A 26,070-nucleotide genomic window follows, 5' to 3' on the forward strand; every position below is an offset into this window, starting at 1 on the left:
ATGAGGGAGCTGGTGGATGAGCTCCCCAAGCTGCTTTCCATCATTTACCATCAGTCCTGGCTCACCAGGGAGGTCCCAGAGCACTGGAGGTGCCAGTGGGAGCCCATCCCCAAGAAGGGCTGGAAGGAGGATCTGGGGAGCTCCAGGCCTGCCAGCCTGACCTTGGTGCCCGGCAAGGTTATGGAACAGATCACCTTGAGAGCCACCACAGGGCACCCACAGGATGGCCGAGGGGTCAGAGCCAGCCAGCGTGGATTTAAGAGGGGCAGGTCCTGCCTGAGCAACCGGATCTCCTTTTATAACCAGGTAACGCACCTGTGGGGGTGGGAAAGGCTGTGGATGTGTCCATCTGGACTTCAGCAGAGCTTTGGACACTGTCTCTGACAGCATTCCCTGGAAAAGCTGCAGCCCACGGCTTGGGCAGGTTCCCTCCTGGCTGGGAGATGGAAGAGCTGGCTGGAGGCTGGGCCCAGAGAGGGGTGGGGATGGTGCTGCACCCAGCTGGTGTCCAGTCCCTGGTGCTGTCCCCAGGGATCTGTGCTGGGCCCAGTCCTGTTTAACATCTTCACCGATGATCTGGGGGAGGGGATCGAGCCCACCATCCCCAAATTTGCAGGTGACACCAAGCTGGGTGTGAGTGTGGATCTGCCTGAGGCCAGGACAAGAAGACACAGCCTTCAGCTGCACCAGGGGAGGTTTAGGCTGGACAAGAGGAAGATGTTCTTCACAGAAAGGGTGAGTGGGCATTGGAATGGGCAGGCCAGGGGGGAGGTGGCAGAGTCACTGTCTCTCTCCAATGGCACTCAGTGGCATGGTCTGGGTGACAAGGCGGTATTAGGGCATTGGTTGGACTTGATGATCCCAAAGGTCTTTTCCAGCCTATCTGATTCTGTCATTCTGTGATGATTGGGACACTCTGGGGCCATTGTGACCCTGCAGGGCCTCGTGGAACTAAGAGGACCATGGTGACACTGTGCAGCCCCATAGAACCTGGGCTCCATTGTGGTGCTCTGGGGCCAAATGGAACCAGGGAGTCCCCATGACACTGGGTCCTGGTGGAACCACAGAGGCCATGGTGACACTGCGGGGCCTCGTGTGACCGAGGGGTTTCACCACTGTGACACTGACAAACCAAGGAGAGCATTGGGAGAGTCCAGGGCCCAGGGGAACCAAGGGGCCCTTCTGACACTGCAGGGCCTCATGGGACCAAGGGGACATTGTGACACTGCAGGACCTTGTGTAACCAAGGGGCCACTGTGACACTCTGGGGACTCAGGGAATCTGGAAGGCCCTTGTGACACTGTGTGGGCTCGTGGAAACAAGGAGTCCATTGTGACACTGAGGGGACTTGTGGAAGCACAGAGAGCATTGTGACAGTGTGGGACCTCATGTGACCATGAGGCCTTTGTGACACCCTGGGGCCCCATGGAACCAAGGGGCCACTGTGAAACTGCGGCACCAACGAGAACATTGTGACACTGTGAACCCCATGGAACCAAGGAATCCATTGTCACATTGTGGGACCCCATGGAACCAAGGAGACCAGTGTGACAGTACAGGGCCTGGTGTAACCAAAGGGAAATTGTGACACTGAGGGGCACCTCGGAACCAAGGACATCTTTGCAGATGACACCAAGCTGGGTGTGAGTGTTGGTCTGCTGGAGGGTAGGAGGGCTCTGCACAGGGCCCTGGACAGGCTGGATCCAGGGCCCAAATCCAACAAGGTGAGTTTTAACAAGTCCAAGTGCCGGGTCCTGCACTTTGGCCACAACAACCCCTGCAGCGCTACAGGCTGGGGAGAGAGGGGCTGGACAGCAGCCAGGCAGAAAGGGACCTGCAGGGACTGATGGACAGCAGGCTGGACATGAACCAGCTGTGTGCCCAGGTGGCCAAGAAGGCCAATGGCTCCTGGCCTGGATCAGGAATGAAGTGGCCAGCGGGAGCAGAGTGGCTGTGCCAGCACTGATCTGCCCCAGCTCTGCACACAGACATTGCTGCTGCAGCTCCAGAGAAGGGAACAAAAGGACAACTCTGCAGAAAACTCTGCTGGTAGATCCTTTAGTTCCTTTAAAGCCACCAAGAGTACAGCCCCTCATTGACACAGTCTGTAACCACAGGGAAGCTGGACAGAAACAAAATGAGAAGTGGCAAAAAGAATGACATTTCTCTGGGGCCAACCATAAAATGTAAAACAAAGGAAAAAAAACCTCCAAAATTAAATGAACAAAAAGTACCAAAGCTTACTTTTATTACTAGTGATTTGCACGAATTGTCCAGCAATTTAATGTTTCTGAAAGCATCCAGTCATGAGTGTCCACACTGCAGCCTTGAGCTCCTGGTTCCTCAGGCTGTAGATGAGGGGGTTCAGGGCTGGAGGCACCACCGAGTACAGAATTGACAGGGCCAGATCCAGGGATGGGGAAGAGAAGGAGGGAGGCTTCAGATGAGCAAATATAATAGTGCTGATGAACAGAGAGACCACGGCCAGGTGAGGGAGGCAGGTGGAAAAGGCTTTGTGCCGTCCCTGCTCAGAGGGGATCCTCCGCAAAGCCCTGAAGATTTGGACATAGGAGAAAACAATGATCACAAAACAGCCAAGCCCAAAACACACACTAATGGCAATGATCCCAAGTTCCCTGAAGTAGGATTTGGAGCAGGAGAGCTTGAGGATCTGGGGGATTTCACAGAAGAACTGGCCCAGGCTATTGCCACGGCAAAGGGGCAGGGAAAATGTATTGGCTGTGTGCATCAGAGCATTGAGAAAGGCACTGGCCCAGGCAGCTGCTGCCATGTGGGCACAAGCTCTGCTGCCCAGGAGGGTCCCGTAGTGCAGGGGTTTGCAGATGGACACGTAGCGGTCATAGCACATTATGGTTAGAAGGGCAAGCTCTGTTCCAAGGAAGAAGATAATCAGAAAAAGCTGAGCAGCACATCCTGTATAGGAGATGTCCCTTGTGTCCCAGAGGGAATTGTGCATGGCTTTGGGGACAGTGGTGCAGATGGAGCCCAGGTCGCTGAGGGCCAGGTTGAGCAGGAAGAAGAACATGGGCGTGTGCAGGTGGTGGCCGCAGGCTACGGCGCTGATGATGAGGCCGTTGCCCAGGAGGGCAGCCAGGGAGATGCCCAGGAAAAGGCAGAAGTGCAGGAGCTGCAGCTGCCGCGTGTCTGCCAGTGCCAGCAGGAGGAAGTGGCTGATGGAGCTGCTGTTGGACATTTGCTGTGGCTGCACATGGGCACCTGTTCATGGAGAAAGGACAGGGAAAACTCAGGAGAGGTTGCTTGGAGCCAAGCCTGGGCCATTCCCTGCAGCCTGTCCTGCTGGGACTCACCCACCTTTGTTCCTGCTCTGGGAAAACCTTCACCCAGGTCCCTGCCTGAGCTCCAGTTGTGTTAGCTGAGTGTGCCAGGAGCAGCCAGCCTGTGCATGGGGCTCTCGAGGAGCCATCCCTGCTCTGCTGCCTGGGGTTTGTGGCCATGGGGCAGAGGGACAAGGCTGGATATTCAGGATTTTTCGGGGAAGTCAATTCTACTGTATAAATGTGCAGTACTTTACTTGATAAAATCTCCACTCACACTTCTAAGGTAAACAGATGGCAGGATATGATTTTAGGAATAGTTTTCCTACCCACACATCATTGCTGGCTCTTTGAGGTCAGAAATCCTCAGCATTCCTGCTGCACTCAGAGTTTGCCACTGAGAGATGTGAGAGGCAAAGGATTCCCTGTGGCTGAGGGCAGGTGAGGGGCTGGATGTGCTTGTTCCCCCAGCACTGCTCTGCTCAAACCCCTCTGCTTCCCTGAGCATCTCCCTGAGCCTGGACATCCCCTCCTGAGAGGTGCCTTGTCCCTGCCAGCGCTCACAGAGCCCATCCCAGCCTGTGTGCCCTGGGCCCGGCCCTACAGAAACCTGCCTGTGTGCAGGGCCCTGGCTGGGGCAGGCTCTGTGTGCAGCTGGGCAAGGGCAGCTCAGGAGAGCCCTGCTGGGCCCTGCAGAGGTGATGCTGCTGCTGCCCAGGGCTGAGGAGTGGCTGAAGGCCCTTTGGGAGGCTCCCAGCAGAGACACTGACCACCCAAAGTCACAGTTCTGGAGTCTCTGTACATGTTCAAACATTCCTTTGATGATCCTTTCAACTCAGAATGTTCTGTGACTCTGGGATTACAATTCCTGTTCTGCTTCTCTTATCCCTGTGGTGTCTATAATCAAATGAGAAAAAAACTCCCTTGCAACAGTGTTAGAACAATAAAGTAAAAACCAGACCTTTATTGGAACCTTCCAGGTGTCCCACTGGGGATGGGGCACACCCAGCCCCTGATTTCAATAATTCATTAAGGTTGATTAATTATGATATTTAACAGGAATATCCAATAGGAGATTCACTTGCCCAAGTTGCACTCCCCTGGCTCAACACATTGGAGTAGGTCCAAAGACTTCTTTGCCCCAGTTTTAGTTATGACTGATCACATTGTGGTCAAAAACCAAAATATTCTTCTTGTAGGCACTCTTCCTGATAATAAGACTATACAGTATTTCATGAATGTATTTAGACAGTCAGTTTCTTGTTCTAAAATCTAAGAGAAATGTAGGAAACATACTAGTGTCAGCAAAGATTACAGTTATATAAATACATAATAGTAGTTTGATAAAGCTAATTAAGAGTTTAATAGAGTCAAGTAAAGATAATGGTTTTAAAATTATAAAATACTAATTTACAGAGTTACGGATATATGAAAAATGTATAAAAAGCAAAAATCTTATTGTCACCACCCCAACATTCCCATCCTGCTCCAAGCAAGAAATTGAAAACACTCTCAGGAAAACTCCTGACCTTTACAGCAATCCCAGGCTTACCTTCTTTGGGAAGTGCCCTCCGGAGCTGTGCCCAGGCTGGTCTGGAGCTGGGAGCAGCCCTGCCCCAGCCAGCCCCTCTCAGCAGCAGCACCTGCCCTGCTCAGGGTGGCTCCTTCCCCCCACAGCTCCTGGCCAGCGCTGGGAGCAGCTCCAGGGCCGGCTGAGAGCTGTCCCTGGCAGGCAGCAGAGTCCCTGGCCCAGCACAGCGCCCTGGGCTGCAGGACCCTGCTCTGCAGGACAGCCCTGGGCACCCCTGGCTGCTCGGCACAGGAGATGAGCAGAGAATGCACTCACAGGGTCTGTGGGCATTGGCATGTTCCAGCTTTAGGAGATCTCTCCGGGAGCTGCAGCTGCATTGTCCTGCAGCCAGAGGTTCCTGTGCCAAGGGCTGGCAGTGATTCTGCCCCGGGCACTTCTCAGCCCCTTCCCAGCCCTGACTGATTGAAGCTCTCTGTGCCTCTGTGCTGTGCCCAGGCTGGCTGCAGGCAGTGCCCCAGCCCTGCTGGGCTGGGAGAAGAGCTGCTCAGCAAGAGAAATGTGCTTTTGAAGCTCTGCTTGCTTACCAGGATCACCCTCTGTGCCAGGAGCCCGGCCCAGCTCAGCAGCACAGACACAGCACAAGGACTTTAATGACCCTCTGGGGCTTTGTGCCCAGGCCTTGGACATCAGGCCCTGAGAGGGAGCTGCAGAAACCTCTGCAGAACTCCAAGTCAGAATCCAACTCCAAAGTTTCTTGGACTTTTAATGGGTCCCACTGAGGGACAGGACTGACAAAGTGTCCCCAGGCCCCAGGCAGAGCAGAGAACTGGAGGCACTGATGACAGGTGGGGACAAAGATAAGCCAAATCTTGGTGCCCTGGGGCACAGCAAGGTCTGTGTCACCAAGGGCTGTGAGGAGACACCTTGTCCTGAGGCCCTGGGGCCTCCTGGCACAGCCCCAGCCAGGCTGGGCACTGTCAGCCCCTGGTCCTGCCTTCAGCATCCCCCCCTAGCCCACATCCCAGTGGCCTCAAGGATCTGCTGGAAGGAGTCCCTGGGGAGCCTTGGTCAGGAATGGCCCTGGGGGCTCCTTCATGCTCCCAGGGACTGCAGGTTTTGCAAAGGACTTTGGCTTTTGCTTTTGCCTTGGAGTCTCTGAGAGCTTTCTGCAATCATGGCTTCCAATTATCTGCTTTAATTAGTCCCTGGCGAGGCTTTGTCAGGAACAACACTCAGTGGGGCCCATTACTGTTTCAAGGTACTTCAGTTCTTTTAAGGTAGTTGGTGTTTCCCTTTTGCTACAGACTCTGTGAGAAGTTTGTGCAATCATGGCCTCATTTATCTGCTTTAATGAGTCCCTTGAGAGCTTTGTACTGACACTCAGTGGGGCTCATGAATACTTTGAGATTCTTAACTTTTCTAAGGTACTTTGGGTTTTCCTTTCCACATTGAGAGTTCTTTGTGCCATTTTCAGTCTCTGAGAGTTTTTTGTGCCATCCTGGCCTCCAGTTCTCTCCTCCAAGGGCTCCATGAAGAGCCTGTGGTATAGATGGACCTTCCCAATAATGCTTTAGACTCCAACCACTTTGGGGTTTTCCTCTGACTTTTGCCTCCTGGAAAGGTTTGTGCAATCTCCTCTCAGGCTCTGAGGTTCCAGGGCTCACCTCCAAATGCACCATGGGGCTCATTAGGATCAAGCAAGTCCTGAAAAACCATGGCTCTGCCTTGATTTCCCTCTTGTCTGGGGCAGTTCATCAGGAAGTTTCTGTAGTGGTTTTGGTTCACCAATTTGAGATTTCTCAGCCAATGCATCAATTAGTGTGGTGGGTTCAGTGTTGACTAATTTCCAGTACATTCACTAGAATATACTTACTCATTTCCTGCTGTGAGATAGGATTAGGAGAAAGGCAAAGTGGGCTCAAAACTCTAAGAGCAAGAATAAAATTTTGATAACGGTAACTAAAAGTAAAAGCAACATGGATAGAACAAAACATTCAGAACACTTCCCCTCACCATACAACCTGACAATGTAAAGAGAAAAAACATAAATTTTTCAGTCAGTTTACCACCTCTAGAATAGTCTGTCTTCACTTCATTAAGGGAGAGAAGTCGGTCATGTTAATGCTATAGAGGCTTCTCCACAAGAAAACAGTTATCTCACAGGTTTTCATTTCCACAAATAGCAGCCACCCAAAAAAATCTGCAATTGTGAAGTCCCTGACATTTTTTTGCAGCTTTTACCACAGCTGTGCTTATGAGCCATGTCAACTTATGTGGTATTAGTGTAAAGATGAGCTATTTAAGAGCAAAGGTTCTCTTCATCTCTTTCTGAAATCACCTTAATCTCTGGGAACAGAGATCTTCTTCTTCTCTCTCTGAGGGCACAGGGACTCATCACTCTGCCCTTTCTCTGTTCAAAATTCTCATGGGATTACAACTACTTCAATATTTGCTTACTTTAGCATGGAGGCCTTTGCTGAAACAAGTCATCTCCCCATACTTTTCAATGCATTATAGGGAAAAAGAGAGTCTGATGTATCAATGACATCCTTCTCCACAGCTTTACCAGAGGATTCCAGCCCCAGGATGAAGGCATCTCATCTTCAGTGACCTCAGTGTGTTCGTGTTGCTCCTCTGTGTGCCTGCCCTGTGTCCTTTTCTCTCACTGGAGGGAGGATGGCAGCACTGGCAAAGTCAATATCTGCTCGGGGTTGCAGATGGTTCCGTGAGCCCAGCTGGGCTCAGTGGCCAATTCTAATTTTGGGCATGGTCCCTTGTACATGAAGACCAGTTCTTTTCCATAGGAATGAAGGAACAGAGTGCCACTTCTTTAGGGGCAGAAGAGAGGTGACCACCAGAGGCAACAGCCAGCCAGAGCTGCCAGATTTTGTTCTGAGAGATACCCTTGAATATCAGAAATTTTTTTGGCAGAGTGTCAGTTTTGGCAATGGGCATCTGAAAAGAAAGACGGTTCTTTTCCATACAAAGGACAGCACTGAGCCCCAGAGCTCCAGGAGCTGATGAGAGGCAGCCCTTAAGTTCCCAACATCAGCCAGACCTGTCAGGTGGCCCCTGGCAGGCCAAGCCAGCCAGACCTAGTCCATGTTCCCTCACTTCCATGGGGCCCCACAGTGTCCCAATGGTCCCTTGCTTCCAGGAGGTCCTGAGGTGTCAAAATGCCCCCTTGGTGACACCAGGCCCTGAAGGGTCGGAATGGTCTCCATGGTTCCATCAGGCCCCACAGAGTCATAATGGTCTCTGGGTCCATGAAGCCCCACGGTGTCACCATGGCCCCTTGGTTCCATGGGCTCCAGTGGTGCCACAATGATCCCCTTGGTTCCATGAGGTGCCCACAGTGTCACAGTGATCTCCATGGGAAGGAAAGAACCGAGACCCAGTGAGGCAGGGGCAGCCACCAGAGGCCAAGGCCAGCCAGAGTTAATGGTACTGGCAGATTTTGCCTGGGAGCAACCGTTGGATATAGGGAATTTTAGAGGTGAAATCCCAATTTCAGACATGGACACCCAAAGTAGAAGGATGGTTCTTTTCCACAGGAAGAAAAGCACGGAACACCGGTGTTTCAGGGACAGATGAAAGGCTTCCACCAGAGGCCTAAGGCAGCCAGACTTCTCTGTCCTGGTAGCTTTTGTCTGAAAGCAACCCTTGGATATAGCGAATTTGGGAAGTGGAACCCAAATTTCAGCCATTTCTGTGTAGATAAGGACAGTTCTTTTCCATAGGAAGGAAAGCACAGAGCCCCAGTGTTTCAAAGGCAGAAGTGAAGAGAGGTGGCTCTTGAGAGGCCAAGCCAGCCAGACCTGTTTGTTCTGGCAGCTTTTGTCATGGAGAGATCCTTGGATATATGGAATTTGGGAGAAGGAATCTCAATTTTGACCATGAACACCTTGAGAAGAAGGACAGGTCTTTTTCATTGGAAGGAAACCACTGACCCCAGTGTTTTGAAAGCAGGTGAGAGGCATCCCCAAGAGGCCAAGGGCAGGCAGATCTGTCTGTCCTGGCAGATTTCACTGGGAGCAATCGTTGGATGTACAGAGTTTTGGAGGTGGAATCCCAGTTCTGGCCATGGATGCCTGCTCAGGATGGATGTTTTTTTCCTATAGGAAAGAAAAGCACAAAATCCAAGTGTTCTAGAAGAAGATGAGATGTGGCCAGCCTTAGGCCAAGCCAGCCAGACCTCTCTCTCCTGACAACTTTCGTCTAGGGGCTATCCTTGGACATACGGCATTTTGGAGGTGGAATCTCAGTTCTGGCCGTGAACACCTAGACAGGAAGAAGAGTTCTTTTCATTAGGAATGAAAGCACAGAGTCCCAGTGTTTCAGAGGCACATGAGTTCCAGCCCTCAGGAAGCCAAGGCCAGCCAGATTTGTGATTCCTGGCATCATTTTTCTGGGAGCTGTCATTGGATATAGGGAATACTGGAAGCAGATGCCCAATTTTGGCCATGGGTACCTGGTTGAGATGGATGTTTTTTCCCCATAATAAAGAAAAGCACATGGTCCCAGTGTTTGAAAGGCAGATGAGAGGTGGCCCCCGGGTGGCCAAGGCAGCCGGATCTGTCTCTCCTGGCAGATTTCATCTATAAACAATCCTTGCAATATAAGGAAATTTGGAGGAGGAATTCCAGTTTTGGCTATAGGCCCCTGGAGGAGAAGAATAGTTGTCTCCCATAGGAAGGAAAGCCCAGAGCCCCAATGTCACTAAGGGACATGAGAAGACATGATGGGCACCTTTGCATTTCTGACGGTAAAAGAAATGTAATTTATTTCTGACTCCAACATTTATAGTTTTCCAAAGGTGACAGTGGATTGGAGGGTGAAAGTGCCACCTTCCAATGACACTGGACAAAACTACCACCCAACAAATTTCTCCTCCTCTATGAAGGAATGCAAAGAAATAAGTTATTTACAGAAAGTTGTGTGAGAAAATTTGCTACAAGAATGTAAACTCAGAAGGTCTTAGAAAACCTTAAAAAATCAGGGCGACACCCCAGTGCTTCAGGGGCAGATGAGAAGCAGCCCTCGATATGCCAAAGTCAGCCAGACCTGTCAGGTGGTCCCCAGGAGGCCCACCCTGCCAGACCTGTTCCATGTTCCCTTGGTTCCATGGGACCCCACAGTGTCACAATGGTCTCCTTGGTTCCATCAGGCGCTGGAGTGCCACAATGTTCCCCTTGCTTCTGCAGTGTCACAATGGCCCCGTGCTTCCATGAGCCCTTGCAATGTCACAATGGCTTCATGGTTCCACTAAGCCCCGATGTGTCACAATGGCCCCTCGGCTCCGTGTGCCCTCGCTGTGTCACAACGGCTCCTCTGTGACACTGTGGCTGCACAAGGTCACCATGGACCCTTGGTTCCTTGGGGTCTCTGAGTTCACAATGGTCTCCTTGATTCCATGAGGCAGCACAGTGCCACAATGGCCCCTTGGTTCCATGATGATCTGCAGGATTGTCACGATCCGCTTATAGCGGGGTGTCGTGATGGTTCGTTAGCCGATCCCAAAGTGCAAAAGACAATCAGCAGTTTAATCACAACAAATGCACCTTTATTAAGGGCCAAAACAATAAATGCGATAGTGGGTTCAGAAAAGAAATAAAAAGGATAGAGAGAGAGAGAGAAGGGGGGATGGGAATAGCTACCAACACAGGCGGAGTCCTCACTGGTCCGGACGATGTGGATCCGTCTTGTTGTGTTGGGGAGAGTCTCCAAAGTTCTACCTATCCCAGGGGTCCAGTTATAGTCCACAGAGGGAAAAGGGGGGGAGCAGGCAGAACAATGAGAGTCTATTGAAATTGCTGTGGGGGAACAAGTGTATTTACAGAACATCATCTAGGCTGAACAAACACAATAAGGGATAAGTCCATTGAAGTTACTGGAGAAGAACAGGTCAGGTCATTCTCTCCCTTCGCCCACTGTTTGTGGTAGGAGTCTCAGTCTCAGTCCTTGGGGAGAGGGTTCTTGATCTCCGTCTGTCATGGTGGTAGTGAGGCAGATGAGGGGTCTTCAGTGAGAGACCACCAGAGTCACCCCAACAGTTCATTTGGCTTAAAGGTGGAGAGTGAAGCAGGAATTGCAGTAGGCCGCTCGGTGCTGGGTCCACGCTGGGTCTTCGCCAAGTCCTTGCCAACTCCTTGCCAAGTTCTTGCCGGGCCTCGTTGGGAACAGCACGTAACGGTACAGCGGCTACACCTGCACTGTTGCCTTCTCCAAGCCGGAACTGCAGAGGGGGAAGGGAAATCCTGCTCGTGGCAATCAGCAGGCAAATGAGTGAGGGTCTTCAGACGGCCTCTTACAAGGATCACACAGGTTTGTGACATTTGTCCTTGCTGCCCCTCACATCCCCCTGCCCCACAAACAGCCCCAAGCCACCCGTGAGGGACAGGCCCTGCTGTGCCAGGCTGGGCTCAGGGCTTGGCCTTTCTGCTTCCCCCAGCCAGCCCAGGCCTTGCTCAGCATTGCCGTTCCCTGCTCTGAGCCTTGGGCTCCCTGCAATCCTGGCCTCAAGGATCTGCTCTCTCCAGTCCCTGGGAGCCTTTGGCAGTCCCTGCCCTCAGTGGGGCCCAGTGATGCTCCAAGCGACTTGGAATTTTGCTTCTGACTCCTTGAGCAGCTTCTTCAGCCTTCTCTCAGTGCCTGAGGGTCCTGGACTGAGTCCCAAATCCATGGTGGGGATAATCAAAATACGGAAAGGCCTCAGGGGCACTTTGTCTTCATTCAATTGTCTGCAAATCTCCAGGGCTTGTGCAGCTGATTGGAGTCAGTTTGGAGTTCTTGTAAGGAGGAGGATTTCAAAGTGCACCTCATGACTTTTTTTCTTTAATCAAGTGAGTATTCTTAGTTTCCAGTTCAGAGAAGAGCTGATAGAAGCATTCCCCAAGTGATCTTGATGCTCAGTGTCTCCTTAGGAGGTCTGGGCATGTAGAAGAATGAACCCCCTGAGGGTTGACCCTGTTTGGACAAGCTGCTCCTCACCCCCAGCCTCACCATGTCTGACATCGCCCACCTGGCACTGACATCCCTGTGCCCTGCAGCAGAACCTTGTCCCTGACCTCTGCAGCTCCATGTCCCAGCCCATTGCACCATATCCCACCTACTCTCCTCAGGGCTCTGCCTGCACACAGGCCCAGGAGAAGTTTTCCTGTTGGGAAAAAAAGAATGGAAAAGCCTGAGCAGGTTTCCTGAACAATAAACCCCACTCAGGAGCCACCTGCTCAGTACAGGCTGCCTGGAGTGGTGTCACCTTTCTACAAGGGACAGTGTGACCAGAAATGATCTCTGGAAGCAGAATTCTCTGAGTCTCCCAGCTGAGTTCTCTGTCCCTGTCCTTTCCCTGGATCCATGTTGCAGATGGAAGCTGCTGGTGCCAGCCTCACCTTTAACTTGTCTTTGGAATGCAAACAGATGTTCCCAAGTGTTTTAAGCGGGATTTGCTCAATGTTTTTATAAATCTTTTGTGTTCCCCATGGAATGAAGGGGACATTTTGGCACTGAGGGGATGACGTGGAAGCAAGGAGTCAATTGTGACCCTGGGGTCCCATGGAACCAAGGGGCCATGGTGACACAGCAGGGCCATGTGGATCCAGTGGTCCATTGTGACACTGTGGATCCAAGGAGACCATGGAGACACGCCCAGAACCTCATGGAACCAAGGAGTCCATGGTGACCCAGCGGGGCTGCAAGGAGCCAACGGTCCATGGTGACACTGCCCATCCAAGGAGGCCATTTGGATACTGTGGAAGCTCATGAAGCGAGGTGGCCATTGTGACACTGAAGAACTTCATGACACCAAATATCCATGGGGACACAGCAGGTTATCATGGAACCCAGGAACTGCTGTTGGCAGTGTGGAAACTCCAGGAACCTGGGGCTGTTGTGGCACTGAAGGACCAACACAGCTGCTGCACCTTGTCCCCTGTCCTGCACAGCTCCTTGGGAGGCACGGCAGGAGCAGCACCTGGGAGCCTCGGGAATGCCCCTCTGGGATCCATGGCACACACTCCCAGGGGCTGGAATTCCAGTTCCCAGCCAGGAAAATATGTCCCTGCCCTTGAAGGAAAAGCTCTTATGAAAGAGCCAAAAAACAAGTAGAGCTTGATCCTACAGTGACATTTCACTGCCAGCCATCATAACTTCACCCATGATTGTCGTAGCTCATGGATTGGGAATGAAATCAGGGCAGGGTCTTTGGTGGGAGCTGCCCTGGGTCAAAGGAGACACTGAGAGAGAAACAGAGCAGGCAAAGGAAGGCAGGAGAGAAAGGAGGTGTTTTGGTTTGGAATGACAGGTGTCTGCTAAGGAAAGCAGGAGCCTCCCCTGAAATGGAAAAATGTAGACTCTTTCTGAATTGTTATTAATTTGAAATTAAGGCGGGCTCTCAGGTAAAAATATGGGAGCAGAAATAACAGTTTTTTATTAGGGAAGAAAATTAAAATATAAAATAAACAAGGCAGTAAACTAAAACAACACTGACAGAATACAATGTGACTCCCTGTTGGACAGGGTGTTGGCCGCAGTCCAATGGAAACTGTAGGTGCAGTCCTCCAGGAGTGTTAGGTGTGGTTCTGTTGGAGAAGTGATCCTGTAGGAATGGGTGTCTTCTTCTAAAGAGGAAGAGGCAGCTGTTCCTCTGGGAAATCCAGCACAGAAAGAGCTGTGTTGGAGGGCCAGAATCTCAAGACTAGATGCAGGTAGGAATGCTTGGCTCCTCCCTCCGGGTGGAACATCTCACAATGGAATGTTACAGTTCTTATCAGTCATGCAGTGACATTCAATAGCCCATTATCAGCAGATGTCTCCCCCGAGGGAGGATTGATTGTGGAAGAGATAAGGAAAAACTGCCCACTTAACACAGGACAACTGCCATACAGATGGCAAATAGAACACATCTTGCCTTTCAGTCTGGGACAGGAGGGCATAAATTCAGCTGAGAAGGCAGCACTCTGGAAAGCAAACCAGAACTGACAGAAACTGAATGGTACAGAAATCAGTAATTCTGATAGTTTTATTTATTATAAAAATAAATCACACCCACCCAGCCCCACACAATTCTGATCCCACACCCTCAGATTTGGATCTCACTTCTCCCGATTGCCTTCCAACCCCATCTCATCCTGGAGGCTGAGGAATTGAGTAATTTTGGCATGGGAGTGAGGTGGGAACCAGCCATTTTGAGATGGGATTGAGTAATTTTGAGGTAACAGACAAATCCACCTTGGATTTTGGAGTGCAAAGATATGGAGAATAGTCCCATATATCCCCCAAGAACCCACAAATCCTCCAGAATATGTACCTAAATCATAAATTCCACCTCAAATGCCTTTTAAATGGTGGGACTTTTGACATCTCTGGTAAATACTATTTTTAGTCATTTTTCAGGTGTTTTTAAGTGATAAAGATAAATCAGAAGAAAATTATAGGCAAACCAAAACCAGAGACCCCTTGAGCAACCCATGGACACTGGACAAAACAAACTCAGCAGAAATCAAATTTAACCCTCTATAAAATGCCTTGAGGAAGATTTGCTCTTCCCACAAGTCACTTCTGATGGAAACACAAACAAATCCCAAAAATTAATAGACCAACAACAGAAGCAATTCTGTTGTAATTCCAAATTTCATCAGTTCCAGCACAACTCCAGCTCAGATGATGGCAGGTTCCGAAAAAAGAAACATGGAAATTTGACCCAATACAGATTATTAAAAGGAAGAGAACGGTCTGTGTAGCTGTCACAAAGGTGACAGGGATGAAGAAAATAATGATTCTCCTCCCAACCCTGTGAATTCAGGAGTTATTTGTAAAATAACTTGAGCTGGGCTTCTTGTAGGACTTTAGTAGCCTTGTGTTTCTCACCTTGGGGTGAATGATCCTTGTCAGTCTCGCTGGTATCATATTTTCTTTACCCTGGCCACCCACAACTTCCACTTTCCTCATAAGGTCTCCCAAAAGTCACTCAGAGGAAGCTGTATCCAAGTTTCCAAGAGTTCCTCCGGAAAGAGGCAGAACCTCTGTACGGGAGGGAACCAGGCTGTTGTCAAAGGAACTTGGGGTCAGACAACAGTGCCCTGAAATCACAGTGCAAAATAATATTGCAGTTTGGTTAATAAAATTGTTAGAGATGCCCCTGCCCCAATTAAGGTGCTAACAACACCAAATCCAAAGTGGATTTTATTGATCAGTAAATGTGAGGTAGAGAGAGAGATGCAAAGAAAGAGAAAAGGGGAGAGAGCAAGGGAGTGACAGGGACAGAGATCTCCCCTGGGGCAGGGCAAGTGTGACATTGTCCCCTGTGTGCGTGGCCTTCCCAGGGTGGGGGTTTTACACCGGAGCCAGTTTGGGTAAGGGGGGTGGTGTTCACCCCCCACCCCGAGCAGGGATTGCCTCACTGTTTCAGGTTACAATGTCAGATGTAACCAAAAGTGTTTTCAGTCCCCATCTCCATAAACTGTTATCAACAGGTGGGGCAGTGTTCTTTATCTCTTCCATGGCTCAGCCCTGATAACGCTCTCCAGGGGCCATCTTCTGTTAATGGGCCATTGAGTGTCACTGCAGCACTGATAAAATTACATCATCCCATTGTGGGATGCTCCGCCCAGGGGGAGGAACCAAGCATTCCTGCCTGGATATAATCTCACCATTTGCAACACCAGGACCACCTTGCCTACTGCATTCCCAGAGGACAAGAGCTCCATAAGCACCACTGGACCTTCAGAGGAAGACCAGACCCTTCTACAGGATCACTGCTTTGACAGAATCATGTTCATCACTCCAGCTGGACTGCAGCCACCATTTCGTCAGACTGCTACCACCACTCTTATTATTGGGGTGTCAGGCTATATCCTGACTTTGTCAGATTAAGCCAGTGTTTCTCTATTATTGCCTTGATTTTAATTTTCTTATTCAATTGTCATTCTGTCTTAGACTCTCCCTGTTTTGCCTTCAAACCAGTACAAACCTCACTGTGCTTATCCCTTGTTTTCTTCCCAAAACAGATTTTCCCATCCCCAACCCTTTGCCAGATGGAGAAGGCTATGAGGAAGAGGAAGATGCCCTGGGACACCGAGGCAGGTGAGGAGGAAGTCAGTGCCCCTTTCTCCCTCTCTCCTGCTCCATCTCCCAGCTCAGCACGGCCCCCGGCTGCAGGACAGCCCTGCTGCCGGTGCCCTCCTGCCGGGGACGCACTGGGGGGATCTCCTTGCCCTTCCCTATGGCACTGAGGTAAATCCTGTCCTCTCCTTGTCTTTCTTACCCCAGACAAGAAGCTGAGGATGGAGACCAGAGAGGACAAATACCCACGGCAGAACCTGGTGGAAGAGGGTGTTTTGAGCGGCTCCACAGCACAGGAATCCAACAGGGAGGAAAATCCCTGGAGATCTGACAGGAGGAGGGTCTGCAAACCCAGCCCAGGATGCTCTGAGGAGGAAAGACCCACTCTGGGCCAGGAAGGTGGGCAGAGCTTCAGCCAGAGCTCGAAGCTGGTGGTCCCTGAGAAGCTTCATGATGGGGAGAAGCCCTACAAGTGCTTGGAGTGTGGGAAGAGCTTCAGGAAGAGCAACAACCTGATCCGCCACCAGATGATCCACACAGGGGAATGGGCCTACGAGTGTGGGGAGTGTGGGAAGGGCTTTGGTTGGAACTCAGAACTCATCATCCACCAACGCATCCACACTGGGGAAAGGCCCTATGAGTGTCCTGAGTGTCAGAAGAGGTTTCACACCAGCTCTGATCTCCTCAAACACCAGCGCATTCACACAGATGAGAGGCCCTTCCGCTGCCCCGACTGCGGGAAGGGCTTCAAGCACAACTCCACACTTGTCAAGCACCGGCGCATCCACACTGGGGAGAGGCCCTACAAGTGTCCCCAGTGTGGGAAGAGCTTCACCCAGAGCTCTGACTTGACCAAACACCAACGGAGGCATCGGTAAGGGCAACCCTGCGAGTACCCCAACTGCAGGAAAAGCTTTGTGCTCTGCTCCAGCTCCATCCCCCACTGCAGGACCCACACTGGGCACAGGTCTGGTGACCCACATTCCCTGTGATCAATGTTGGGAACAAACCTGGCTGCTTCTCCTTTTGATTTGGCCCTAATTTTCCTCTGATTCATCTTTATTCTTTAAACACAGACAAAGCAGGGTTAAATTAATGAAATTGATCAAAAATATCGGAAGTCGCACCATTTTACAGGAGTCTGAGGGGGAATTTAGGATTTGGGGACGCATTCTGTGTGGAGTGCCCCTGTTGCTAAGAGGCAGGAGTTTAATCTCACCCTTCTTGTGTTGCCAGTAATTCCTCCCTTGACCCAAACCCTAACTCCACCCCTGGGATACCCTATACAAACCCCACGGCCCTGCCTTTACCCTGTCTTTTGGGGGGTAAGAAATGGATTCTGGAACCAAGACCCATCTCATTTGATCCTGCCACTGGCAGCTGCACCCTCCCTGAACAGTCTGAACTCAACCTCTGGAGGATTTGTGGGTTCTGGGGTGATTTTGGGCAGTGTTCTCCACCTCTTTGAATTTCAAAAGCCAAGAGTGATGGTTCTGTAACCACAAATCCACTCAATCCCACTGAAAACAACTGAATTTTAACCTTTAAAGGCACAGTCCTGTGGAGTTGCGTTATTTGTATGTTTTATTATCCCTGTATTATGTATTGGTTTATTCCTTTGTACCCCTGTGTGCAACTTGGTTTATCCCCAGTTTTCCCGCCTTGTCCTCCCTTCCCGCCTTTCCAGTATCTATCCATCACCCTGAAAGAGGCATTTTACCCCCCCCGGGTGCCTTGTCTATCACTCGGTGCCCCTTCCCATCCATCCAGAAGCTTCTACTCAGGGCACCGGGTGATTGGGCGAGGACCTGGGGCTCCCCCCATATCCTTCCCCCATTGGACCCCACCATATCCCCCCATCCCGGAGCCACCCCCTATCCCTATCCCTATCCCCATTGGTCGTTGGATACCCCTCCCTTACAGTTTATAAGCCAGTGCAAGCACCTTGTGCTTGTTCCTGTTGGGTCTAGGATATTTGGCCCCGTTGGGCTACAATAAACTCGGACTTAGCCCCCAGTAGGATCCGCTCTTCATTTACCACCGCGAGGCTTGCTAGCGCTGCCCGGAACCCACAAAGGCACTCTCCAAACCCCAGCTGGGAGCGGCGGAGGGTGCCTCCATCGCCCGCCCTCGCCCCACAAGAGCTAGCCAGGGCTGAGACAAAGGGAACCGGGGCGGGAGCGCGGCACAGTCCCACCTCAAATTGCTTGTTTCCACCTCAAAAAAACTCAATCCCACACAAAGCTCATTCAATTCCACAGCTGCCAGCGTGAGATGGGGTTGGAGGAGATTCGTAGAAGTGGGATTCCAATTTGGAGCGGTGGGATGGGAATTGTGTGGGGCTGGGTTTCTGGGATGTATTTGATAGCAAATAAAACGTTCAGACTTACTGATTCCTGTCCCATTCATTTTCAGTCAGTTCTGTTTGCAGAGTGACACCTGAGCTGATTAAACTCCTATAAAAATCCCTTTTTAAAAACCATCTAGCCCAAACAATCAAAAAAATAATATCCAAATAAAACCACCCATCTGCAATTAATTTTTTAAAATAATTTAATTTTTTTAGAGTAGTTAAGGATGTTATTAAAGTTTAATTATTTTCTTAAAATGTATGAGAAATTATAGTTGTGTGGTTTTTTGTGTTTAGTAAATTTGTAATTTGAATTGTTTTACTAAGGTGTGTTAGATTGTATCTTATATTTTTTGGATATTTTTTATCTAAAGTGTATTAGATAATGAGTTGAAACTTTCAAAAGGTGTTTCTTGGTATATAAGTTATTTATTTATATTTATTGGTAATGTTACATTAATAGTTATTGTTGTTTTGGGTTAAATCATTGTTGGAGTATTGTATTAAGAGCTGAAATACTTATATTTCATTTTTTTCCTATTTAATTTTTTATTCTAATTTATTGATGTATAATTTTATTATAATTTGTTGAAATAATAGGAAGGAAATTCAAAGGCAGGAACATTTTTTCCTGGCTGGGAATTGGTATTCCAGACCCTGGGAGTGTGTTGTGGTTTAACACAGAAGGAAGAGGGTCAAGCCAGTCAGTGATTGGGGTTGGATATTGGCACTTGGGGTGACCAATTGAGGCTGGACACGCCTCTGAGAACACAGAGGGGTTAAAAGCAGAATTCCCAGGAGAACTCGCTCTCTCTGGTTCTGGTCAGGGCGCAGTGCAGCCTCTCCCCTGCCCAGCCCTTGGCTGGGTGGGGAGGGGAAGCCCCACAGCCTGACTGAGGTTGGCCGAAGGGTGGAGGGGCTGGAACTGGGCTGGCTCCCTGCAGATGGAAGGGTGGAGAAATCTGGGATGTGTGCGTTCCCCCTCCAGAGTCTCTGTGGAGAGAGAGAGAGAAAGAGACAGCAAGAGCGGGAAGGGGAGCAGGAGGTGCCCAGCGGGGGAGCTGGAGGTCTGGGCAGAGAGCCCAGCCAGCTGGACGGGGAATTTGGACTTTTAACCCCTTCTTGGATGATGAAAGCTTTGGGAAATATATTCCTCCTCGATTTGAAAGAGAAGAAAAGAGACAGTCTGGGGCCTGAGATGTAAGAAGGAGAAATTCTAGGTGGGAGGAGATGATGGAGTGGTTTTTGGCTGGACTTTCTCTTGTTAGCCATAGACTGAACCAATTTTCTCCTCCAAGAGAGAAACTGTATTTTAGGAGGATGCATGGTGAGGCAAGAGACCTGCTTCAGCAGCTGAGAATAAACAGGAGTGGAGTGAATAGAGAAGAGCTGAGGAGGGTTGTGGTGATGCCCCCTGTCTTCAGAGAAGAAGAAGAGAAGATCTCTGTTCTTGGACCTTCAGCCCCAGGGGGAAATGGGGCGGGACTGTGGTCCCAAAAATGAAAAACTGAACTGTTCATTTTTTTTCTCTCTTGGCAAAGCATCCTTGAAAAGAAAAATCCTAAGAGCAGTCTGTCCATGGAGCAGTCTGTCCATGCATGGTGGTGAGAGCACTGGGACATGGAAAGGAGAGTGTCACACTGGCAGATTCTCTCCGGGCGGTGCCATGTGTGACATGAAAACACAAGAGGTGGCAGCTGTGTTTCTTGGGGGTCTATGGCACAGGAGAGGCTCCTCTCCCCCTCAGTGGACTGAGTATTGATCCTCTGAAGGGTGGGAACCTGACTGGGGTCCAAGTTGTGTCTCACTGTGGTTTGTTGGAACTGGGGGGAGCAAGAAGGAGTGTTTTGGAAGGTTTTAATTTTGGATTTAATTTTTCTTGATTTTTTCATTTTATAGGAGTAGTAGTTTAATTAACTTTCTCCTTTGTTATTGAGCTTGGGCCTACTCTGCCCTGCTCCTGATTGCATTTCACAGCAATCATTTGTGGGGTTGCATTTTCATGGGGATGCTGTCATTGTGCCAGTGTCAAACCATGACACAGGGGCCACCTGACAGGTCCGGCTGATATTGGAACATTGAGGGCCACCTCTCATCATCCCCTGGAGAACTGGGGATCTGTGCTTTCCTTCCTATAGAAAAGAACCATCAATTTTTTCCAGGTGTCCACAGCCAAAATTTATACTCCCCCTGAAAAATTCCCTATATGCAAGGGTTCTCCCAGGAAAAAGCCGCCAGGACAGACAGCTCTGGCTGGCCTTGGCCTCTGGTGGTCACCGCTTATCTCAGGGAAGACTTGAGGAAAATATTTGAACAGGTTTGGCAGCTGGAACATCAATGAGTCTCTCATTCTCTGAAAAATTCAGATGCTCTTCTGATAAAATGTGTATTTTTTTTTCTCATTGTGCATTATGTGTGAAAGATAATTTTCAGCAAAGAAATATTACTCTTATCACTCTCCCAGTGTTATCTGACACAAAACACCTCGTCTACATATGGATCCAGGCCACCTGTATAAACAAACACAATAAAGAATCCAGCAGGAATTATTTGTCTCTGCTCCCATCTGTCACATCTCCTCTGGAGCTGGAGGTGCAGCCCCAGCCCTTGGGAGGGCTCAGGGGGTCACAAGCTCAGCTCCCACACAGAGAACTTGTGGACCTTGGATGATCTCCCTGCCCCTGCCTGCTCAGCCAGGCTGAGATGGACACTGATGGTTCCTGTGCCAGGCTCTCCCAGCCCAGCCCAGCTCCCTGCCAGCTCTGCCAGCTGCCCTGAGCTCTGGGCAGCACCAAGGGCCTCTCCCCAGCACAGCCCAGCCGGCTCTGGCCCCACAGCTCTGCTCAGCCCAGGCTGCTCTGGGCACTGCCCCACGGCCTCAGCCCCTGCCAAGGGCACAGCAGCAGCTGCAGCTCAGCCAGGACTCAGCCCCACCATGGGGGAAGGGGCTTGGCCAAGGCCAAAGGAGCTCCCTGGCTGCCCTGCTCCCCTCTGCCTGAGGTGCTGAGAGCTCTGCAGCCCCTCCTGCCATCCCATCTGCCCAGGCCAGCACAAGAGCCCCGGCCCTGGGGCCCTCCTGAGCTGCTCCTGCTCCATGCCCAGGGCCCATCCCAGAGCTGGGGCAGCCACAAAGCTGTGCCCATTTCTGCTCATTGCTGCTCTGATGGGGATGCATCCTCAGCCACTTGGAGATTGCTGATGAATTTTACTATTCCAGAGGCCTCTTCTTTCTTGAGCTCTTTGGTTCAGGAATTTAGTAAAACAAAAGCTCTAAACATTTGTACAAATGCATAAAACAGAGAAGCTTGTGGGAATAATTTAAGTCTTCAATTCTTCTGTGTTTAATAAGGCAGATTTCAGAAGTGAATATGCTATACTGAAAATAATGCAGAGAGAATTTTTTGTCCTTTTTTCTGTTCCTGTTTATATATTGGTATCAACAATGTCCAATTAATATTGACCCACAGGAGCTTCTAATGTAGTTTGAATGTTTCACTGACAATGAATAACAATTTGGCCCAACTCCCTCCCCACCATTTCCCTCATGCAACCCTTTGCACTCCTATCAATCAGAAATGGTGTGGCCAGCAGGACCAGGGCAGTGATTCTTCCCCTGTGCTCATCAGTGCTTGGTCAGCACCTCGAGTGCTGCGTCTAGTTCTGGCCCTCCAATTTAGGAAGGACATGGAGGAGTTGGAGCGTATTCAGAGAAGGGCAACAAGGCTGGTGCGGGGTCTGGAGCACAAGAGTGGCTGAGGGAGCTGGGATTGTTTATCCATGAGAAGAGGAAGCTCAGGGGAGACCTCATCACTCTCTACAATTTCCTGACAGGAGGGTGCAGCCAGGTGGGGGTCAGGCTATTTTCCCAGGTAACAGGGACAGGACTAGAGGACACAGCCTTCAGCTGCACCAGGGGATGTTCAGGCTGGACATCAGGAAATATTCTTCACACAAAGGGGGATTGGGCATTGGAATGGGCTGCCCAGGGAGGTGGGTGAGTCACTGTCCCTGGAAGTGTTTCAGGAAAGACTGGATGTGGCAATCAGTGCCATGGTCTGGTTGATAAGATGGTGTTGGGTCCCAGGCTGGACTTGATGCTCTCCAAGATCTTTTCCACCCTGGTTGATTCTCTGATGATTGTGACACTGCAGGGCCCTGGGGAAGCAAGGGGCCATTGTGACACTGCGGGGCCTGGTGGCACTAAGAGGACCATGGTGACACTGTGTCTGACATGGCACCACAGAGCCATGGGGACATTGTGACACTGTGGGGCTGAATGGAAGCAAGGAGTGCATTGTGACAGTCTGGGTCCTGGTGGGACCACAGAGGCCACTGTGACCCTGCAGGGCCTTGTGGAACCAAGGGACCATTGTGACACTGAGGGACCAAGGAGACCCTTGGGAGAGCCTGGGGACAATGGAATCAAGAGGCCATTGCTCCATTGCAAGGACTCTGGGAACTGAGGGAACAATTGTGACACTGTGGTGCCGCATGGAACTGTGAGTTGTGGTTGTTGATTCTGAAGAAGAAAACCATCAAAGGAGACAAGGCAGTGTCAGGGCACAGGTTGAACTTGATGATCTCCAAGGTCTTTTCCAACCTTGCTGATTCTGTGATTCTCTGAAACCACCCTTGGAGCAGTTGCAGGAGGAACCCTGGGCCTCCTCTTCAGAAGCTCCAGCAGCCCAGGTCCCTCAGCTTCTCCTCACAGCCCCAAAGCCCATCCTGTCAGTCCTGCAGAGCCTCTGCAGCTCCTCCTCACCTCCCAGAACAGGGAGCCCCACAGGCAGACACAGCAGCCCAGATGTGCCCCCCTGGCCTGGGGTGCCTCTGGCAAGGGAGCAGCACCAGGCACTGCAGGAGCCTGCAGACACTTCCTGCAGCACTTGTGGGATGATCCTGCTCCCCAAGGGACGTTCCCATGGTGCCAAGTCAGGAACTGCAATGGGGAGTGGGGCCAGAGAGGAAAGGGCAAACAGGGATGGGCTGTTTGCAGGGGAGGGAACAGGGGTGGACAACAGGAAGAAATTGTATCAGGAAGAGTAAAGAACGCAAAGGGGAAGCCAAGGAAATGGTCAGGGCAGTCTGGGGGTGGCTGCCAGGCAGCCGTGGCTCTGAGCAGCAGCGTCTGCAGTGGGACAGGAAACTCCCAGCTGATGGGAACAAACTCTCTGGCTGACTGCAGAGGCCAGGAAAAAGCTGAGTGGATTCCTTGGCATCCCCCAGCCCTCCCTGGCCCCAGGGGCTGATGGCATTTGTGCTGCCTCAGGTTCATGTCCCCACAGCACCAGCATGGGGGTACTCCTGTCTGCTGTGTGCAATGCAAAGAGGGGCTGCTGAGCCAGTGCTGCCGTGTCTGTGCCTGCAAGGATGCGGCACCTCTGTGAGCTGGGGGAGAGGCCAGGGCTGCAGAGGGGGGATGTCGTTGGCAGCTCCATGAGGACGCTCTGGGACGCTGCCCTGGGCTGTGCAGCACTGGGGATGGATCAGCCCCTGCTCTGCTGCTCCTTCCCGTCTCCCCCAGGGCCCTTGCAGAGCACCAGCCGTGCTGTTTGCCCCCCAGCCTGCCCACGGCCAGCCTGGGGCTGCTCACGGGGGTTTTCTGTGCTGAGCATTGGCCTGGCCGTGTTCTTGAGAGAGCCTGGGCAAGGAGCCTGGAGCCCCCAGGCCCTGGCCTGAGGCGTCAGTGCTGCCCCAGCAGTGCCCATGGCCTGTCCCTGCTGCAGCCCCGGCACTGCCACCCCCAGGACTGTGCCCGGCCCCGAGAGCACTCAGGCCCTGCAGCAACACCAGGGCCACCAGGGCAGCGGGGCAGGGCCACGGGAGCAGCACTGGCAGCACCAAGTGCTGCTGCTCCTGGGCACAGCTGCTGTGCCAGCCCTGATCTGCCCCAGCTCTGCACACAGACATTGCTGCTGCAGCTCCAGAGAAGGCAACAAAAGGGCATCTATGCAGAAAACTGTGCTGGGATATTCTTGAGTCTCTTGAGAGCACAGCCCCTCACTGACATGGTCTGTGGCCACAGGGAAGGTTGAGAGAAAGAAAATTAGAAATGGCACCAAAAAATTAATTTATTGTGGACAATATGAAAAAAAGTAAAACAAATAAAAAGAACCTGCAAAATGAAACCAAAAACAAATATCAAAGATGACTTTTATTGTAAGTGATTTGCAGAAGTTGGCCAGCACTTTAATGTTCCTGAAAGAATCCAGTCATCAGTCTCCTCACTGCAGCCTTGAGCTCCTGGTTCCTCAGGCTGTAGATGAGGGGGTTCAGGGCTGGAGTCACCACCGAGTACAGAACTGACAGGGCCAGATCCAGGGATGGGGAGGACATGGAGGGGGGCTTCAGATTGGCAAACACTGCAGTGCTGACAAACATGGAGACCACGGCCAGGTGAGGGAGGCAGGTGGAAAAGGCTTTGTGCTGTCCCTGCTCAGAGGGGATCCTCAGCACAGCCCTGAAGATCTGCACATAGGAGAAAACAATGAACGCAAAAGAACCAAATCCAACAGACACAGTAACAGTAATGATCCCAAGTTCTTTGAGGTAGGATTTGGAGCAGGAGAGCTTGAGGATCTGTGGGATATCACAGAAGAACTGGCCCAGGGCATTGCCATGGCACAGGGGCAGGGAAAATGTATTGGCTGTGTGCATCAGAGCATTGAGAAAGGCACTGGCCCAGGCAGCTGCTGCCATGTGGGCACAAGCTCTGCTGCCCAGGAGGGTCCCGTAGTGCAGGGGTTTGCAGATGGACACGTAGCGGTCATAGCACATGATGGTCAGCAAGAAATACTCTGCTGAGATGAAAAAGACAAAGAAAAAGAGCTGTGCAGCACATCCTGTGTAGGATATGGTACTGGTGTCCCAGAGGGAATTGTGCATGGCTTTGGGGACAGTGGTGCAGATGGAGCCCAGGTCGCTGAGGGCCAGGTTGAGCAGGAAGAAGAACATGGGCGTGTGCAGGTGGTGGCCGCAGGCTACGGCGCTGATGATGAGGCCGTTGCCCAGGAGGGCAGCCAGGGAGATGCCCAGGAAGAGGCAGAAGTGCAGGAGCTGCAGCTGCCGCGTGTCTGCCAGTGCCAGCAGGAGGAAGTGGCTGATGGAGCTGCTGTTGGACATTTGCTGTGGCTGCACATGGGCACCTGTTCATGGAGAAAGGACAGGGACAAGTCAGGAGAGGCTGCTCGGAGCAAACCTGGGCCTTTCCCTGCAGACTGTCCTGCTGGGACTCACCCACCCTTGTTCCTGCTCTGGGAAAACCTTCACCCAGGTTCCTGCCTGAGCTCCAGTTGTGCTGGCTGAGTGTGGCAGGAGCATCCAGGGCTGTGCATGGGGGCTCTCGAGGAGCCATCCCTGCCCTGCTGCACTGGGTTTGTGGCCATGTGGCAGAGGGACAAGGCTGTATATTAGGATTTGTCATGGAAGTTTCTTTTACAGCAGAAAAGCTTGCTAGCATCTGCACTCCCAGGTCTAAGGAATGGCAGGCGTTGGTTTAAGGAATTGTTTTCCTACCCACACATCATTGCTGGCTCTCTGAGGTCAGAAATCCTCAGTATTGCTGCTGCACTCAGAGTTTGCCACTGAGAGATGAGAGAGGCAAAGGATTCCCTGTGGCTGAGGGAAGGTGAGGGGCTGGATGGGCTTGTTCCCCCAGCATTGCTCTGTTCAGCCCCTCTGCTTCCCTGAGCATCTCCCTGAGCCTGGACATCCCCTCCTGAGAGGTGCCTTGTCCCTGCCAGCGCTCACAGAGCCCATCCCAGCCTGTGTGCCCTGGGCCCGGCCCTACAGAAACCTGCCTGTGTGCAGGGCCCTGGCTGGGGCAGGCTCTG

The 26,070-nt window shown here is 51.3% G+C and overlaps 3 protein-coding genes across 3 annotated transcripts; 1 reads left to right on the plus strand and 2 right to left on the minus strand.

The window, feature by feature from the left end:
- Positions 1-2,095: 2,095 nt before the first annotated feature.
- On the minus strand, positions 2,096-3,214 carry LOC144247959 (olfactory receptor 14A16-like). Its single transcript, XM_085588403.1, has one exon. The coding sequence runs from the start codon at positions 3,212-3,214 to the stop codon at positions 2,282-2,284; it is 933 nt and encodes a 310-aa protein (XP_085444529.1). The 3' UTR covers positions 2,096-2,281.
- A 12,276-nt stretch (positions 3,215-15,490) lies between these two features.
- Positions 15,491-16,766, plus strand: LOC146766474 (uncharacterized). Its single transcript, XM_085588407.1, has 2 exons — positions 15,491-15,920; positions 16,104-16,766. Exons 1-2 carry the CDS (start codon positions 15,861-15,863, stop codon positions 16,764-16,766), a joined length of 723 nt encoding a protein of 240 aa, XP_085444533.1. The 5' UTR covers positions 15,491-15,860.
- A 7,316-nt stretch (positions 16,767-24,082) lies between these two features.
- LOC146766475 (olfactory receptor 14J1-like) lies at positions 24,083-25,384 on the minus strand. The gene has a single exon (XM_085588402.1). It carries the CDS (start codon positions 25,358-25,360, stop codon positions 24,428-24,430), a length of 933 nt encoding a protein of 310 aa, XP_085444528.1. The 5' UTR covers positions 25,361-25,384; the 3' UTR covers positions 24,083-24,427.
- Positions 25,385-26,070: the final 686 nt, after the last annotated feature.

Source organism: Lonchura striata, chromosome 10 (assembly GCF_050655825.1).
Source record: "Lonchura striata isolate lonStrDom1 chromosome 10, ASM5065582v1, whole genome shotgun sequence".
Taxonomy (NCBI): Eukaryota; Metazoa; Chordata; class Aves; order Passeriformes; family Estrildidae; genus Lonchura; species Lonchura striata.

Coding starts and splice junctions, on each gene's coding strand:
- LOC146766475 (XM_085588402.1), bottom strand. CDS start 25,360: ATGTCCAACAGCAGCTCCATCAGCCACTTCCTCCTGCTGGCACTGGCA.
- LOC144247959 (XM_085588403.1), bottom strand. CDS start 3,214: ATGTCCAACAGCAGCTCCATCAGCCACTTCCTCCTGCTGGCACTGGCA.
- LOC146766474 (XM_085588407.1), top strand. CDS start 15,861: ATGGAGAAGGCTATGAGGAAGAGGAAGATGCCCTGGGACACCGAGGCA. Junction 15,921..16,103: donor CCGAGGCAGGTGAGGAGGAA/GTCAGTGCCCCT, acceptor CCAGACAAGAAG/CTGAGGATGGAGACCAGAGA.